At 43.1% G+C, this 18306-nt stretch overlaps 2 protein-coding genes and 1 long non-coding RNA gene across 5 annotated transcripts in view; 1 reads left to right on the top strand and 2 right to left on the bottom strand.

The window, feature by feature from the left end:
• The window catches only part of GAN (gigaxonin), a 39787-nt gene extending 26461 nt beyond the window's left edge, over positions 1-13326 (bottom strand). The window contains exons 1-2 of the mRNA XM_083851670.1: positions 13017-13326; positions 441-555 (exon numbers count right to left, since the gene is read on the bottom strand). Of these exons, the coding sequence (XP_083707796.1) occupies positions 441-555; positions 13017-13183 (282 nt within the window). The 5' untranslated portion in view covers positions 13184-13326. The remainder of the gene's footprint in view (positions 1-440; positions 556-13016) is intronic.
• A 179-nt stretch (positions 13327-13505) lies between these two features.
• Positions 13506-16635, top strand: LOC310905431. Its single transcript, XR_014589038.1, has 2 exons — positions 13506-13810; positions 14250-16635. It is a non-coding gene; the product is annotated as an uncharacterized lncRNA (long non-coding RNA).
• The window catches only part of BCO1 (beta-carotene oxygenase 1), a 46400-nt gene continuing 43840 nt past the window's right edge, over positions 15747-18306 (bottom strand). For all 3 annotated transcript variants that reach the window (XM_083851673.1, XM_083851671.1, XM_083851672.1), the window contains one exon: positions 15747-17836. In XM_083851673.1, the coding sequence (XP_083707799.1) occupies positions 17664-17836 (173 nt within the window). In that variant the 3' untranslated portion in view covers positions 15747-17663. The remainder of the gene's footprint in view (positions 17837-18306) is intronic.

Below are 18306 nucleotides of genomic sequence, written 5' to 3'. Positions count from 1 at the left end.
GGAACAAAGATCTGGAGGGGTACACAGCCAGCAAGAGGCCAGAGAACTGGACATGAGGATGCCTGCTGTACTGTAATACAGAAGGTCAGTGATGGGGCCTCAACCTCCATTGCTATCAATCCACTTTTCTTTTACAGTAGTAAAAGGCTGCGTGCTTTAAAGCTGGTTACTGAAGAAAGCCACCATTTTAATACCAGCACTTAACATTAAACTGAATCTTTTAGTCCTTCCCCCCGTAGGACAAGAGAGAACTGCAGAGCTCAGTCTCTATTTCACATGCAGAGCCCACGTGTGGGCTTCTTCTGCCTTGCAGAAGTTGTTTCAGTACTAAACTTTATAGTGAGATTCCTGATTGCTATTCTGACAGATAAGCCTATTTTAAATCTCAGGTTATTTTGCCAAACAATTCAATTTCCATCTAGCACATTTTAGTATCGTACCTGGCCGCTGAAGATGTAATCTAGTATCTCTTTCATGATATCAACAGATATCCCTTCAAGTTCAATCTTATACGTTGAGCCATCGTCCTTAGGAGGATTGTAATTCAACTTTGTTCTAAGAGGAGAGGAGAAAATGAATCAATAAATAAAAAGCACTCATGACCTGGGCATAGCATTCATTTCTACAGAAATCTACAGTAAACAAGCTATAGATCACTTCAGATAAAACAGAAATGTTAAAACCTTACAATATAATTTGAAAATTGCCTGTCTTGAATTAGCATGAAAAGGCTATATGCACGGTTTCTAATATTGTTCATCACATTTCCAAACAGAACAAATATGTTAGCCTTGCAAACTATTCATGCATCAGAGAGCCAAAGTAATTTTCCCATGGCTCATTCATTGCAAGCATTCATAAACATCACTTAAAACTTCAAAAAGAATGGCAGTTCTGCTGAGAGATGAAACAAGAATTTGCTTTGGTAAAGGTTGAAAAAAAAAAAACTTGAACAAAAGACAAACAAGCAAACAACCGTTGGAATGAGCATATGTGATCAGAATATACACTGGCAGCACAAATATTTTGACTGCATTACCATTTTGTGTAGTTTTTGATGTTATCAGCCTAATGCTATGCCTGGCTCTAACTAAACTGTGTGCTCACAGTTCTAGGAAGCAGACCGTGTTCTGCTCTGCCGGGCTTTAAATATTCATCTACACCAGTGGACACTGTACTCAGGAGCAATTTCTTTAAAAATACCAGGAACAGTTTGATGTGCTTTTGAACAGAATGGAGGAGAAGTGGGGCAGGAAGGAGGAGGAAATGACAATAACGCAGCCAAGTTTGCTTTCCATCAGCTGTAAGTACAAGCACTTTTTCCAGGAAAGACAACTAGGAGTTCAAAAGGGAACCTGTCCAGTAAACACAGTCCCAAGAGCTGAAAGATCATTTTGAACTTTATTTCCACACTTTAGGCAACCAAGAATACATTATAAAGACCAGAAAAGTTGTTTCGCTGTCTGTATATACACCCATACATTTACATAACCCCTTTAAAGGTATTGCTGTTTTCCTTTGAATATATTCTTACATACAGTAAGTCTCAATGTGAAAAGCTGTGGCTTTGCTAAGGTGAAAACATCTTAATTTGTCACCATCCTCCACTATCCACACTCATACTACATAAATACATAAATAGGACTTAGCTAAGGGCCAGATTCTGCTTCACTTACTCACACTCAGAATACATTAGTTTCTCACAAGATACAACTCACATCAAATAAAATCCTAGTCTATAAGGAGCTATTTTTAAGTGTGAATAAGGGCGGTAATTTTAGCCCTTGAGTTAATCATATTTGTGGTCTTGTTCTCACAGAGCTCTCTGAACTGCGGGCAGAACTCCGTCACGAGTCACGCTGCTCCGCTTCACGCGGTCGGCTGCAAGAGGGCTGAAGCTGAGCCGCTCCGTTCCGCGTTTGTACAGCGCCTAGCACAAGTCACAATACAAATAACAGGACAACAACAAAAGCTGGATTAGTAAATTGCTTATTTCCTAACACTTGGAACGAGATGAGGAAAACCAAACACGTCCTGTGAAGCCCCACGTGACTTCCGATACGGCATGTGGTGCGAAAGCAGGCGCTGATTTGCGGGCTGCCAGCTGAAGTCCGGCAAAGCAAACACCGGGCTCGAGCACCGCTGTACAGCCCGCGTCCCCAGCCGCCCCCTCCCTGCCCACGTGGAATCGGCTTTTGTCATCCCTCCGAGCTCCAGCCGAATGAAAGAGCACACGGACACCCACAAACGTCTGTTTGCAACTCCAACACAGACGCAAGGTGTCCTCACACAGATTTTTTCAAGTCTAGCCAAAGTACCTCGATTTTACCTACGTCGATTACACTTGAGCTGGGGGTTTCTGGTTTTACAACAAGAAACTGGCATGCTCCGGTACACAGCAGCATCCACACAGAACCTGGGCCAGCCACACATCGTGGGTTTTGAACCTAGTGCAAGGCGTATAATAAACACGTTGCATGCCAGGGCTAATGGGGAGATTAGGGAAAGGACTGGTGCTATTTATCACTAACTTTCATCTCTGCATCACCTGCACACACCCAAGCTCAATCACCTCATTGCACGGACTTTACACGGACGCCTCCTAGTAACAAGAGAGTGTTGCTCAGAGTTTTTGGGTCTTATCAGGCTAGATGTTCTAATTACTGTGTACCTTTCAGGCCACAGCTGTTATTAACCTGAGAAGAAACAAACCAATCACTGACGCTTGCCCAGAACAAACTCAAAGCAGAAAAACTAAACTTGTGAGCACATCGACTGATTCCAAAGTTACAGGTACTTGTATGTAGGCAAATATTCACCGTATGCAAATGCATCCCACTCACTTTCGGGTAAGCTTTGTTCCTATCCTGTGTCCTGAGAAGCAGTAGTTATCTGTCTGTCTCATAACCTTCATTTCCTAGCTAACAAACTACTGGGTTATCTATTTTGGTGCAAAGATGTCTGAGCTGTGACATAAGAACCAAACCCAAAGAGCAGCTGGAGGTGCTCCTTGTTGCTTGTATCGGTACTGCGAGACAGCTGCTGATGGGGAGAAAAAGATTAAAATAAAAAACGAAAGGATGGATTGTAACTAGACTTGGGCTGGAAAAGGTTAAGATGGAAAAGAGTCTAGTGTGGAAGTGTGGTAAGAAAGCTGAAGGAGGAGAAAGAAGGAGGGGGTATGTAAGAGGAAGGAATGGAGACAGACGTGCCTCCTCTTGCATCACTCAGCATCGGCTGTCACCTGCACCCACTTCCACACCTCACCAGCGAAACGAAGTGTGGGTATCCTTGTCACAGCGTATGCAACCGCCGGAACGAGAAACTTTCCAAACATGTTTGTTCCCAGTTCAGGTGCAGAGGGGACAGCAGGTTGTGAAACACTTAACCCCGGTTCTCTATCAAATTTCACTCCAGAAGAAAAGTTCCAAACCACGCTCAAACAGAGGTTTCCAGTCTGTCGGTACATCAGGCAGGGGGACATCGTCTTTCCCTGCTGTGCTCTTTTCCACAGTGATTTATTCAGCCTGTGATTTGTGCAGCTGAAACCTGGAAATGGTATTCAGCAAATGAAGGTGCAGAGATGGGTCCGGCCAGATGTGGCTGCTTCTAATACATGTGTGAGAGCTTCCTACCAAGGACAGCATTTCTAATTACTCTACAAGCATTCTAATTTGCCAAACCACAGCAGAAAAGACTGCCTCAGTCTTCCTCAACTCAGATGAAAGACCAGAACATCAAGGTTTAGACGGAAATAAAAGCCCACAGCCAAGCAGAAAACCCATTATGCAGGAGCAGAGCACACCTGAGATGCATACCGAGCTGGGGGAAAACAAGGCAAGGCAACTTCTCCATCCTATTTTCTTAAGTAATCTCATTTTGAGCAGCTTGACTCCACGCATGTTTTAAAACCATGTGTGTCCTGTCCCCTCCTCCCTTTTTTTATTTAAAAAAAAAAAAAAAAAGAGCATCATCATTGTAAGCTGAAATTGCTTCTGGTAACATAAATCACACGTTCTATAAATCCACAACATCCACCCCAAGCTCTTGTACCTGTCAGGAGAACTGCTTGGCATGTACCATACCTTGAGCAGGTGCCACCCAAACAACTGGTTTTATGCTGTGTTTTGATGTTGTGTGTCTGCCTTAGACAAATTTAGAATCTGTTCTTCCACCTCACTTAAGGAATACAATCCTAATGAGTCATCTCAAATGTCACTGCATAACGCAGAATAAGGAAAAAAATTCCAATACCTCTTCTGTATACGTAAGCAACAACATAAGCAAGGTAAATCATTAAAATGAAAACAAGGTCTGAAGAACAAGTTTTGTTATTGCTAGGAATTACCACTCACATCTAAGAGCATCAAACAGATTTAAAACATTAAAATTAAAACCAGGTAAATTGAAAACTGTCCACAGTTCTCAGTAAAATTAAGACAGATCTTCCAACATAACTCTCATAAAAACAAACACACAAACACAAAGGAAACCACAGCCATACTTTGAACCTTACAGCCAAGTCTCTATAACAGCACTGCTCTGGGACACTTAAGATAAATGAGAAGAACATTCAGGCGGGGACCATGTGTCTGAAGACTTGTTTTTCTGACCTTTTACCAATGACCTGAGGGAGTGGAGGGAGATAGCAATACTTACAAAAAGTAATAATAAAAATAAACCAACAAACAACATGAAAAACAAAACAAAGAATTCAGCCACCACCAACAGAGCTTGCTCTCTGGAGACCGCCACAATTCTGTCGGAATATTTTTATCTTTAAAACCTCTGCCTTATCTGTGAACTGTTATGAAAAGATAACAGATATATTTCTACAACCGTGACAAATTATAGAGAGACCAGCTGTATTCTTGGAAGACTTTCATGCTTTGCATGCGGGTATACTGGTACCTAAACAAAACAAAACGCTTCTGTAGACTGCACCCTCCAAAGAGTATGCTCTAGATCACATTCACCTCAAGTAGGTTAAAGATATTTACAGTGAAGAACAATTGGAAAATTTGGGAAACAAAGCCAGTTGCTTTGCTTTCGATGCTTTACAATGGGAAAAGACCAGAGGTTAAAACAAAACCTTTGCCTGCTTTGACATCATTGCACTGCTAACAATGCAGTTCCATTGACCTGCTTACAAAGCTATCAGAAACAAAATTTCAGGAGGCAAGAGGGAAATGCTCTTCTTTTTGAAAGCAGCTCTTTCCAAATTCATGATTCTGCTCCAGATTAGCCATAAGGACTAGTCTACACTACATAAGCTCTGCCAATATTTTTATACTAATGTATTTTGGTATTAAATTAGCAAAACTATCATTCTAAACCAAAGGATAATAAAATCAGTTTTTGCTGATGTATCCTTTATCTGCAGCAGTGTTTTGACCTTCTCAAGATGGCATTTTAAAACAAAGCTATATTTCTAACAACAGTTTCTGGCAAAGACACGCACCCAACTTAGAACACGCTCACAGCTATGACTCAGTCCCGAGTCAGAGCAGGATCACTACGAGACACCAGAGAACACCAAAAATGTCAAGCAAGTACTTTAAGGTTTTGCAACAGTAAGGAGAAAAATTTTAAATTCTGGTTTCAATGCAAACATAAGGTCAATTTAGCCTCCTCCTGATCCAGGTTTCCTTACGCGGGTTGAGTCTTCAGACTACAAGCTTAGCACATTAAATCTGAGTCCCACCTAAACTTCACCAATACAGTGGCCAATTCTTTTTAATTTCTCTGCCTTTATATCTGCAACATTTTCCTCCCATCAAGGCTGATTTTTCTGCATGAAAAAAAAAATAGTAATAATTACGCTATTAAATAGGTCAGACAAAAACATGATGCAGCAGTTCACTCCACCCACCGCCATCCTCCAATACGGCATTTTACAACCAAATCAGAAGGTTCTCTTTGAGGTTGCACCCTGGCCTTTAGCAGTGCACATAAAAGACTGTCTTCACCACACCCTGTAGAGAGTGCCAGCTCTCAGACTGTTTTGGCTGTGCCTGCTGTATGTCTCTCTTTTTAAGATTATCTGTAACTGCAACTTCTGGTCTCAAGGCGAAGTAGTCCACCCAACAGCTCAGCATAAAAATCTGCAGAAGTTGCTTCTTAAGTTGCTTCCCTTGGTTCAAGGGTAACGACAGCTAGAAATCACTTAAACTTTTTATAGATGGAAAGATTAGGTCAAAAATTTTAAGCTTTTTTTTTTTTTTTTAAATGGGGGGAGGAAAAAGAATAAAGCAATTCCTTCGACAGCAGCACAGGAGATGTGTTCAAGGCTCATGGGCTTCCCTCAATGAAGAGCTTGTTTACTCTAAAACCTGAAGTTATTCCGACTACACTGAGCTCATCCAGCGCTAGGCTGTAATCTCCGTTGGAAATCTACCCTCAAGCAGCCTTTCTTGCCTAAACACGCGAGTTAGGCCTAAGTAGACAGAACACACACTTGACTAACAGAGTCTCCAAGAAGGGCCTCTTGGAGCTTCTCAGCCACAAGAAGTAAGGGACACTTTGTTTGTTGGGTTTTCTAGTCAACACTTTGTGTTTGGGACACAAACAAACCAGCTGAGCTCACAAACAAGTCAAGAACAAGCAATGTGGAAGAGCTGGCTGCGGGCACCGAGGCCTTGCGCCATGTAGGCGGCACGAGGCAGCGCTAGGCCTCGGTGGCACATGTAGCCAGGGGTGCTCCCCAGCCCTCACCTTGCCCATCGTGCACCTTCCTGTAACAGGAATACCTTTAACAATGTGGGATTTCTGTGCCAAGGGGTTTAGGAAGGTCATTTGTTTGCTGTTAAGAGGTGGGAAAAGATATTTAGCCCCCATTCCTCAACTGGCAGCAGGCTAGCTCAATGGAGTACTCATCAAGGCTCTTCCTCGGTTAATGACATCAGTTTCATATTTATGCCATTTTTGTGCCCCACACAGTGCTCGAGCTCACTCACTAAATAGGTGATTCATGAGATTCCATTCCACATCAGCTGAAACTAAGAGCTAGCTCCCTGCTAAACAGCAGTGGTATATCTACTAGGCCGCAGCTTGGAGCTAGGACCGACTTCCTTGGAAGAGCAAAGGAAGACATTTCTGGAATATTGTTTTAAACCTAGAACTGAACTGTACCTTACTTGAAAATGTTTTCTTTCAAATTAGCACTGCTTTTAAGCTTGTTAAAAACGCCATTTTTTTTTTGAGAAGGAACAAGTACAATACCTTACCCACACCATTAAAATTATCATTAAATATGTAAGAAACGTACAACCATGTAGTATGTCTCTAATAAACTAAACACTCCTGTGACTTACTGCAATCTTATTTGCAATACACCAATGAACCTGCTGAGAAAACTTAATTTATTCAGGTGTTTATACCTCACTTATCCCGAGAGCACATGGGAGAAAAAAGCAGCATCAGAGTCTAAGAAAGATTTTCACAACTGCCAGTAAGTACAAAGGAGAATGGACAAAGTTAGAAGCGCACAAGTAATATTGTAGGTCAGCCAGAAGCTGCAACGAGCACTGTCCATCTCTGTGAATCCACCTGAGGAACGCACCAGCACTCCAAACATGCCAGAAGCTGGAAAACTAAGGCCTGCAAGTCTGTAATGAAAAGCAACAACACAGCCAAGAGGAAAAAGGAAACAGAAGCGTGGATTTCACCAGCACAAGAAGGAAGAGCCAGGAGTCTACAATTCAAAGGACTAGATGCGTCCATGAACACTTAACAATGCTTGTAGCAGACAGCTTAAAGTCACCCAGGAGATGTAAAACCAACATGCCTGAGGACATAAACCAGCCACTAACTACGTGGTATTAAGAAGTTATTTCCTTGATAGGCAACAGGTAGTTTCAGAGCTGTCCATAACAGCTATTTTTTGTTTGCTTGTTTTCTTGGAAATATTAAGCAGTGGCAAAGATGTAACAGGGGAAGCTAAACAGGGGAGACTCTAGCATGGCAGTGCATAGGTGGCACTACGCTCAGTAGCAGGACTGAGAGGGAAATCTTTGTACTATACGTGAAATAAAAGGTCTAGACAGAGCAAAGAAACAAACTCCTTAAGACCATCAGTTACTTTTCACATTTGTCAGTCCACACAAGGAAAACGTTCCTTCTGTAGTTGTAGCTGAGACCAATGCAAACAGAACACAAAGGAAGATGTGTCCAGACTCAGCTCCAGATTTTCCTTCCAGCACATGAGCAGAACAGCCCTGTCCCAACCACAGAATATGATTTAAAAGACACCAGAAAAATGGTTAATAAAAAAGCCCTTTTAACAACAAAATTGTCTTGCTTGGCAGAAGTTAACATGGGTGCAAAAGCAACCTGCCCCACCTCCTTCAAATTGCCCCTCAAACTGTGCACATACAGGAACTGCACGTCTCCAAACACGAAGACCAAGAAGCGTCATCTCAAGGCTCCTTTGTAAACAGCGTGCTCCGATTTCCTGTTCTCCCTCTGCCCGACGTGCAGCAGCAGCCCAGCTGTATTGTCTGCCTGTTTTCAGCTAGTAAGAGCCTTACTGCTTCCTCCCTCTAGGCCATCTTTAGGGGCTTGTTGGAGCAGGAAAGTAATTAACAACTCCCCACTCAAGCCTGGCATAGCACTTCTCAAAATCCTTTTCACAGCATAATCTCCTCACATACCTTTATCACTGTTGCCCCCAACTACCTGTCCAAACAAAATGCACATTTTGGCACTTCTGAGCTGTGCCAGACAGGAAGTTTCTGGACATGGTTGCGATTCTGATTTATTGCTTCTCAGAGTTTTGGAGACTTACAACTCAGGTACCGCTAAAGCATCACAGGGGATGTTTTAGTGTCACTGGGAAAGAAGTGTTGCCTGATCTGAAAAACAGCTTTAAAAGTTTGGGAGGAAAACCTGGCACCATTTCTTCCTACCTTCCTGTAAGAGTTCAAACTGTCAGGGCAGCCTCTAAAGTCCCCAGGAAAGCGACAGAAACCAACCTCTTGTAAGAACGCCTATGGCATGGCTTCACGCCGCTGCCTGTAGCACCAGACTGACAGAAGGGTCAGGCGGACACCTGAAAACTTGGAACAAGCACAGAGCAATTCAGCTGAACCAGCACTTGAGAGAAGGGGCTCCTGGTCACCAAAGTACTTCCCAGCCTCAGCAGTCATTTGCATTAGCCCCAAACTGAAAGAGTTTTAAAGCACTACGAAAGGTCCCCAAGAATGTCCATTAAAACCAAACAGGCAGCAGGAAATGCGCAGCAGGAGCAACTGGCACACGCCGGCCTCCACCTCGCACGGTTCTGCGACGCCGGTACCAAAAGCTGCCACCTCAGCCTCTCCTGCGCAGGCACGCCTGTGCACGAAGCACCCTGAGCAGGCTGCCTGCCCGCAGACTTCGCTACTCCCAGTAGGAGCAGCGCAGGCGCTGGGTGACGGAGGACAGGTCGCGGCACTTCTCCGCTGAAAGCTGTCTCAGCGCTGGCAGGTTACGGCTTGGGGTCGGAGAAGGGTCTCGCAAGGCCTGCTTCAGCAGGTTGAACGGCGCAGGTAAGAAGATGGAAACGCTGTCATGTTATTTCTGGTCAGTATCAATCCACAGCAAGCATTTATAAGCAAATGGAAAGTAACGTGTACTCGATCTTACATTTTTTATTTTGCTTTGGCTATGCGATGCTCGTCTGGAAAAAGATGAAAATATAGTTACTGCTCCGTTATTAAGTCAGAAAAGCCTCGAGGAACAGTACAGCGTACGTGCACCCATCTGCAATCTGTTCACGCAGATGTGTGAAAACCAAAGACGAAACTTGCTGAGGTAACTACAACGACAAAAAAACAATTTTAAATACAGCGTTTAATTGAGACAGGAGAACCACCGCTTCGTGACAGCGCAAAGCCTACCCAGGAACTCGGGTCCCGATGCCCTCTGCTAACGCAGTTCTCACTGCGCCCCGATGCACGGGCAAGCAGACGGCAAGCCAGCAACATACCGAGAGCTGCAAGTTTCAGCCGGCCACGAACTGCTCATGCCAGACAGTGACAGAGCTGCTTGGATGAGAACATCTGCTGCTACCGCTGGGGATACCAGGAATACTTGGACCTAACCTATCCTATAAAAGGTTTGTGGATATATGCTACAACTTATGCCACTGGTGTGAGCATAGTTTATTCTGTCAAAAGCACTCTTATGCCAGTGTAATTTACACTAGGGTCACAAACTAAACAAATTAAACCGAAGTAGAGTGTCTTGCGCAATACAGCTGTAGCTATGTTACAGCTCCTGCCAGGACAAAAACTGTTAAAAAAAAAAAAATGAAGTGCAGAGTTGTTGCTGGGTAGTTACAGCAGAGAAAATCAAGAGCTAACCTGGCTCGAATTTAACTTCTCTGGGATGCAGAGCAGTATCTCCGAGCCAAACCACGCTTTGTCCTATGGCAGTCTCTTCATTAGGAATCCTCATTTTCTCAGGCTCAGGAACATACCACAAGATGTTAGAGATACGCAGGAAGACTTTTCTTTTTTTTTTTTCTCTCGTTATTTTCTTTAATAAATGCCAGGATTTGCTCCAGGAGCACACTAAAGGATGAAAGAAACCTGCACATATAAGGCAATTCTGTAGGAATTCATACAACCACCCAGGACCTCGCTGCCCCTAAGAGAACTACAAGCGACTTGGCATTAAGCAGCTGAGGCAAGACCTTAAGCTACCACAAGAATTAGAAGCCTTACTGGTCCCAGACACTGAAAACTCATTGAGTCTGGCACTTTATCCCTGCACTCACAGAAGCTAGGGCATGGACGAGAAGGACAGCACTGGTAAAACATCTGTGCATCTTTCTTCCTCTTCCCACTGCAGCTGCCGCCGTTGACCGCGCGGACAGCCCAGTTGCCAAATAACTGGAGGGACGCCACACCACTGCAATTTACAAGTGCCCTACTCGTAACGCTCAGCCAAACAACCTCCATGCAAAGCCCAAGCCAGGCAACGCTCCTCTCTCCGCGGCTACACAAATCCTTCAGCATACTCAGGCTCCGCTCACACCCAGCCACCCCCTCACAACGTCCATGCCTACTTATTTTCCTGCTCACGCCCTAAACGAAGCGTTCATGCAAACCATACACAACTTCTGAACCTGCCCACCAACTTGCCCACAGCCACAACACATAATGACATAGCCAGATACAGAAAATGCAACGCCAACCAATAATTACAGTGCTTCGCTGCTAAGTTCGACATATCCACTCATTTTTCTTCCAAATTTTACTTCTGAAATTAGTTACTGGATTTTCTGAGCTTTATATTGGAATTTCTCAAATGAAAGCAACTCAAATCAATCGACATTTGGAGACTTTAACAGGCTCTGGTACCAGAGCATGCTTTGGAGTCATCTAACCTTAAAATACCATGGCATAAAATTCCTGAGTCTCTTTATATAGAAACATAAATCAATCATTTTATTAAAAAAAAAAAAAACAACACTTAAAATATATGGTACTTGCAGAAACTAGGTACCGTAAAGATGCATTTTATCTCTAGAGCCACTGAAACGTTAATTTTAGCTGGAACCACAATGCTCCAACACTGGCAACCTACCCGACCGATTCTAGCCAATGTGAAGACCAGCTGGAACATGAAAGAGATGCTGAAGTGATGAAAAGAGAGGCAGCACAGGTGGAAATTAGGCTCTGCAAAGGTAGGTAAGACAAACACGTTTCTTTATGTGCTGCAGAAGAATTAGGCACAAGTATTTTTGGTTCTTTGTATCTTGCAAGCCCAAGGACAAGAGATGAGTAAGCTTAAAAAAAAATAAAAACCTCCACGAAATCATATATTAATGCATGTAACCTACTTTCACACATAGTTAATGAGTTCCTTCATGAGATTTGAATCTGAACAATTTTGAGTTATATAAAAAAAAAAAAAGCCGCAACTCTAATGACTACAAGTTTTGTTGTCGTTAATGCAGTCAGGTCTGAGTCTCTGACTCCTCACACACAACTAACTCGTGTTTCACAGCACGTTTTTCAGAGACGAACAACAAAATGCAATACATGAAGACGAAAATCTGTGAAAAGGTACTTTCCTGCAGAATGGTACCTTTTACCTACGCAGTCTTTTTTGCAGTAAAAAATTTGCATGTTTCATGTATATCTGTACTGCTGTTACAGTAGAACAATTTTTCCAAGACCGTGGCCTCTTTCCATCTAAAGCAAGCCTCCCAAGCCTTAATTTTGGATGTGGCATTGGGTCATCTCAAATGTGATGAACAACAGCCTAAAAAAGATTCAGGCATTTGATGAGTATTGAGTCAACTGCTCATGCTTATGTCATGCCTTTGATTTGCCTCTCAACACAGCCTTCCACAATTGCTTCTCGAGAGCAGCGCTGGAAAAAACCAATTATGAGTATGCAAACTCCTTGGTGTGTTTCTTGGAAATCTTCCTTCTCCGTGAATTTGATGCTGTTTTATTTCTGAGCCCTGCCAGCTCGTCGCTATAGGTGGGAAGCGCTGTTCCTTCAGCTCTGTCCAGGCTCAACATCCTTTATAAAAGTTAACCACCAACTTTACCTTCCATTTATTTGCAGTTTATACCTGAGGACACTGAGGCCCTTTTATAACGGCCATCACATTGCCTAAAAGCATACAAAAGCACGAAATCTGAGGGGGGGAAGCTGCACAGCCTCCCCGGCCCCAGCCCGCCCAGCACCCGCAGGTTCTGGCAGGACTTGGCAGCAGGCTGCAGCTGGCAGGAACGTCCTCTCACCGGGGAGAGCCTCCTGAAGACTTGCGATAACCCAGCTTTTATGGAGTACCGGAAGACCCGCACGTATTTCGGGTGATATTAAACACCTCTGCTGCCTGCAGACGGCAGGACGCACAGAGGAGCCCCGCAGTTCCCCCTGTTCCACCTCCTCTCGAGCCCGGCTGCTTTTTGGGGCGTTTTTCGCTGGTTCAGCGCCCTGCCCGGGGCCCCCATGGCTGCTGGGGCCGCCCTGCCCGGCCTGGCAGCGCCGAGCCGAGCCGAGCCGTGCCGTACCTGATGTAGGGGCTGGCGGCCGCCAGGATGTTCTTCTGCACCGGGATCTCCTCGCCCTCCAGCACCAGGTGCGCGTCGCAGAAGCGGCTCTCCTCGCGGAACGAGCTGAGGGCCCGCAGTAACCGAGCAGGGTGCTGGGGATCCGACACGGCGCTCGGCCCCGACATGGTGCCGGGTCGGGTCGAGCCGTGCCGAGCCGAGCCGGACCGGGCCGTGCCGCCACCCTCAGCGCCCGGGCCCCATGGCGGCCCGCCCGCCCTGACATCATCTCCCCGCGCCGCCCTGACGGGGCGGGAGCTGCCGCGGCCCGGCCCCGGCCCTCAGCGCCGCCCGGGTCCCCCCTCAGCACCTCAGGGGGGGTCCGTTCCCCTGAGCCCACCGTCATTTCTTTAAAAATTATTCTGTCGGAGTTCAAACGTGATTAAAAGCACTTAAAAAAATCACTTTTTTTTTTTTCTTTTCACGAGCTGGAGGTGATAATGAGGCCTATTAGCATAAGAAAAAGTAAGAAAATGAGAATTAATTGAGGTGAGATTCGTTTACAGAGTGCCACTCGAGCTGCAGCTGGCAACGTGCCCCTTTCGGGCAAAGATTTTCGTCAGAAGGATTCTTCACGAGGTTTTAGGCCGTGTATTTAACGGGCTTAATTGCACATTAGGAGATAACTTGATTCTGTCTGCTGCTTTTTTTTTTCTTTCTTTAACAGCATCCAAAACTTAAGTAGTGAAACTCGATTTGCACCGAGCGAACGTGCTGTAAAAGCTGTGATGTTCTGGATCAGTCGGTGCTGCCAGGTGGGGGCAAACAGAAGTTCGCCATGGCCCCCCCCCCCCCCTCCGATGGGTAAATAAAACTCGGGTTTCTCAGGCTGTGAAGCACCCCACTGCAGTCACTCCTGGGGCTCCGCTTTTGGGGAGAAATGCGTTTTCTGAGGGCCTGCCCTGGTACAGCTGGGGTGGGCTGCATGCTTTTTACTACTTGCATTACTTTGAGGCAGTTTCTTTGACGTCAAGCGTGGTATTTAAAAATACACGTTTTTGAAGTGGGGACAACTTAATGTTTTATTTTATAGTTCATTCTAAATCAGCTCGATACCATCTCCAAGTCATTTCTACGCCGGAAAAATTAGAGTAAAGGTATCTGGAAATGTCCCCGTAGGAAAGAGAAATGAATGGCTCTACAAAGGCACCATTGTCCTCTCAGAGCTAGACACAACGCTATTTTGTTCTCCAGATGGAGATTTCAGCCAGGACATCTGCACATGTAGACCCTGGGAAGTCAAAACTCTGCACCAAGTGCTTCCTTGTGAAGACTGCGAACCTTTGAGCCAGCGTTTGCCGTTCAGCCCTTGCCGGAGTGCTTTCTGACTGGAGAGGGGTCCCGGAGAAGAGTACCATGCTCTAGCTTTGTTGGGCAGCTTTCAACAGGAATTTTAGAAGCAGCAGAGAATGCGTTTCACATCCTTTGTGATGGCATTAAAAAATCTGTGAGAAACGCCAGCACCTTTGCATCACTTAGTTTTTAATACTACATACCTATCTTAAAATATTAGAAGGCCACTTCTTCTGGCTTGGGTATAATTATCCAGACTGTCAAATGTCCTTATTCTGAGTAAGTACAGCGGAATGCAGAAACGTGGAAGCGATGCAGAGGAAGGCACATTCCCGGATCTCTTGGAGAGTATTGAAAGCAGAGAGCACTGCATCCTGTGCTGCTGGTGAAAGATGTGTTTTGCTTGTTGTTATTAATACTTTGGTAATTGCATACCCAAGGGAGCAGTGGTTTAAATTATTGTGAAAGCTGCCATTGAGTGACCTGGTTATTTAAAAAGAAAAACACTGGTTTGTCTCTGTGCCTCCTGCACAGACTATTATGTAGGAAAACATAGTTGTATTTCTGGTTTTTAACTTGTCCTAGTAAACAGTGCTTCTGCTTCCTCCTGCTGTGTATGTGGGGCAATGGGCAAGGTGTAACAGATAATGTCCACTTCCAGAGAACAAATTAATTATTATGTTTTGTTATTTGTTCCATTTAATGAAGCTCACTGATTAAAAAACAAAACAAAAAAACACAACAACACCAAACCACTCCTACCAACTAGAGGGCCATTTGTAACATCTTTCAAGTAACTATGTGTGTATACTGATAACCTGATTCTTTCGCTCAACTGTTTTTTTCCTTTAATAGAGTGATCTATCCTTACTATTTTTATATGCAATCACTGAGTGTAGGTTCTTTTTATGCCATTACACTAACTCCGCTATTTTTACTGGGCTGATTTTTGACTTAATTGGTACAAAAGAAGAATCGAACCTTTTTGTTCCTCAAGATTTCATTCACAGTAAAGGATGTCAGGGGAGCAAACCAAATGACAGACTTATTACCATGTGCCACGTTACCACAACAAAAAAACCACAAGCCTTGCAGCCGCTTGGCAAAGCACGTATGCATTCCCCCTTGCTATTGTCAGCCTAGAAATGATACTGTATATTACTGTACTCATGCTAAATGTTTCATTACTATTCCAACTCCTAAAAACAGTCTCAAAGAAATTTGTGATTAGCTATATGGTCTGATCCATATTGTCTGGATCCATATGTAGGAGGATCTGGATCAAACACTGAGACCGGCAAATCCAAATTTACATCACTGTTTTTGTTTTCAGGTTGACTACAAACTTGACATTAATCAAATCCTGTGTAATGTTGACCAAGTGAGTATGGCACACTGTTTAAAAAATCATATCCAAGACAAGTTTGTACAGTTTATTTTCTGCCGTATTTCTACATGAATATAAATAACACATTTGCTTTCTTACACTAAAGATAACCCATCTGCTTTGGTTTTATGATGGATATCCCCTATCATATCTTCTCGGCTAGTATGAATTAGCTCCCCAGAAATCAAGTAACTCCTGTATTCAGGAGAACTCATGATCATCTGAAAGCTTAACTCTATGAATTCTCAGATGAAATTCTGGAGACAGACAAAGGAGGTCTCTAATAATGGTTAGACTTTTTCTTTATGGCCACCTTATAATTCCAGAAATATTTGTGGAGGCTAGTGAAGTACGAACATATGCAGAATAAAAGAAACAGCATCACAGCTGACAACCCTTAAGTGGTATTTTCCCAACATCCAAAGTCAGTTTGCCATTTCAATACTGCTTCTGTGTTACTTACAAAAATGGAATTCAATTTCTTATTTAGATTATAAAATTCTCTTAAACAGTAGTGGCAATATGCCTTGAAAACACTGAAGGTGACTGTTTTTGCAGACGCATCTCACTGAGGTGTTTATTTCCATTTTCTGGAATTTGTAAACCTTTGAATACCCCAAAGTGCTTACGTACACTCTAGATCTGACCACAGTGACGTTTTTCACATTAAAATTAGGTTGTATATTCTATATGTACTATAAAGACATTGGCAAAGGGAGTTGGTACAGAGCAAGCAAGAACTGCGGGTGATGTTAGTTCAATTGCTGCTCTGCTGTAAATATCTTACATAATCACGAACAAGTCACCAAAGCCCAGGTGCTCATGTGATGGGGAGATAGAAAATAACACTGATTTCATTCTGCTTCCTACCTGTAAAACACAGTGAGTAGCAGGGACACTGAGAATAGGTACACAAAAGAAAGAGATACCCAAGTACTTTGGTGACACATACAGACCAGATGCACAGCTAAAACAGGTGGATGTATACCTAGTTTTCTCCATCAGTAAAGGTACACTTTTAATCAGTAAATACACTTTTACCTAAACAAATTAGTGAGTATGTATATCTGAGTTCTGCCAGAAATACACTGCTCACATTCATACACATACTATTAGTAACAGATTAATAGCAATATTAATAAATATTACATTTCTGTTTATCTTTTAGACAATGTAATCATCGAATTACATGAAATGTCATGTCAGATATTCTCAAGGAAACACGATTTAAATACAAACTGCTTATAACATTGAATAACACTGAAGTATAAATGAATGCTACATAAAATATTCAAGTTACTTGGTTTCGTCATCATAAAAAGGAAAAATACACCAAGGAATTATTAGCAAAGCAGGTTTTTTTTTTCGGTTCTAAATTAGAAAGTTGTAGCACCTGAATGTAATACTTAACTTTGGTTACAGTGGAGTTTAAGAAATCAAGCACCAAGAAAATGCATTGCCATGAATTAATGTAATAGTATCACAGCAGATAGTTTAATGTGAGGTTTTCTAGCAGAAGACAACTTTCGTCATGAGCTACAGTCTTGAAACTATCCAAGAAAATTTCATGAGCTGTAGACATACGTTAGTTATTCCCTATATCACATTAAAAATACTGTACTTCATTTGCTCAGAAAGCTGTATTCTACTTAAATAAAACTACCTTTTTCTCCTATTCCTTTCCCCACAACATTAGCACTTTTTAAAGACTGATCATTCTTCTTTTGGACTAGTTATATGCCAGTTGTGCATATCATTATTTCTAATAAAAATCATTGCTATCTCTTAAAAGGGATTATATATAGTTATTTAAGAGATCGTATATAATCATTTCTTGCCATAATATGGTTGCTCCTGAACGAATGTGGGATATTATTCCACATTCAGTAGAAGGTTGTCTCAGGCTGTGTAATAGGATAAAGAACATTTTACTCAGTCTCAGTCTTCAAAACTTTCTCTGGTATAAACATTCCATGCAGGTCCAGATGCATTTCTACGTTTACTCTGGCTCGGCCCAGTTCTTTGAATGTTTTAGCATCCAAGATGAGTAGGAAGGGTGCCTCCTTTGGATCAGATGTCACAACACAGGTCAAAACAACACCTGTGACATACAAACGGAGAATTAGAAGCACATACTAATTACACCAAGCAGAAAAGATAACACTGTCAGGAAATTAGTGTTGTTTCCTAAGAATCTGAGAACACAAACTGAAGGTGCTTACGACATGAAGAAGTCTGACTGAGAGAGCTAAAGGACTAATGAATGGTTCTCTTCTGTGCTTTTTCCTGCTCTGCCTGCAGTTCATTATGACGCAAACAAACACTGAATTATGTCCTTGACAATCTTGTTGGGCAGCTGAGCAGTGAAACTTGGGACACATCCTTTCAGCTATTTATCATTTGCCTTTGCACGGAATCGCCTCAGAACACAACTGGATCGAGATTACAGGGATACTTGCAGTGCCACTTCGTGTTCTCATCTTGTAACAATGACTTCCCACTGCTTCAGCTTCTCCTAATGATAAATCCAGTTCCAGTTGTCTCTCTGGACAGTCCTAAGCATTAATTTCA

The sequence above is a fragment of the Anser anser genome (genome assembly GCF_964211835.1).
Source record: "Anser anser genome assembly, chromosome: 11".
NCBI lineage: Eukaryota > Metazoa > Chordata > Aves > Anseriformes > Anatidae > Anser > Anser anser.
The sequence above is the reverse complement of the archived record's forward strand: the minus strand, read 5'-3'. Positions and strand labels throughout refer to the sequence as shown.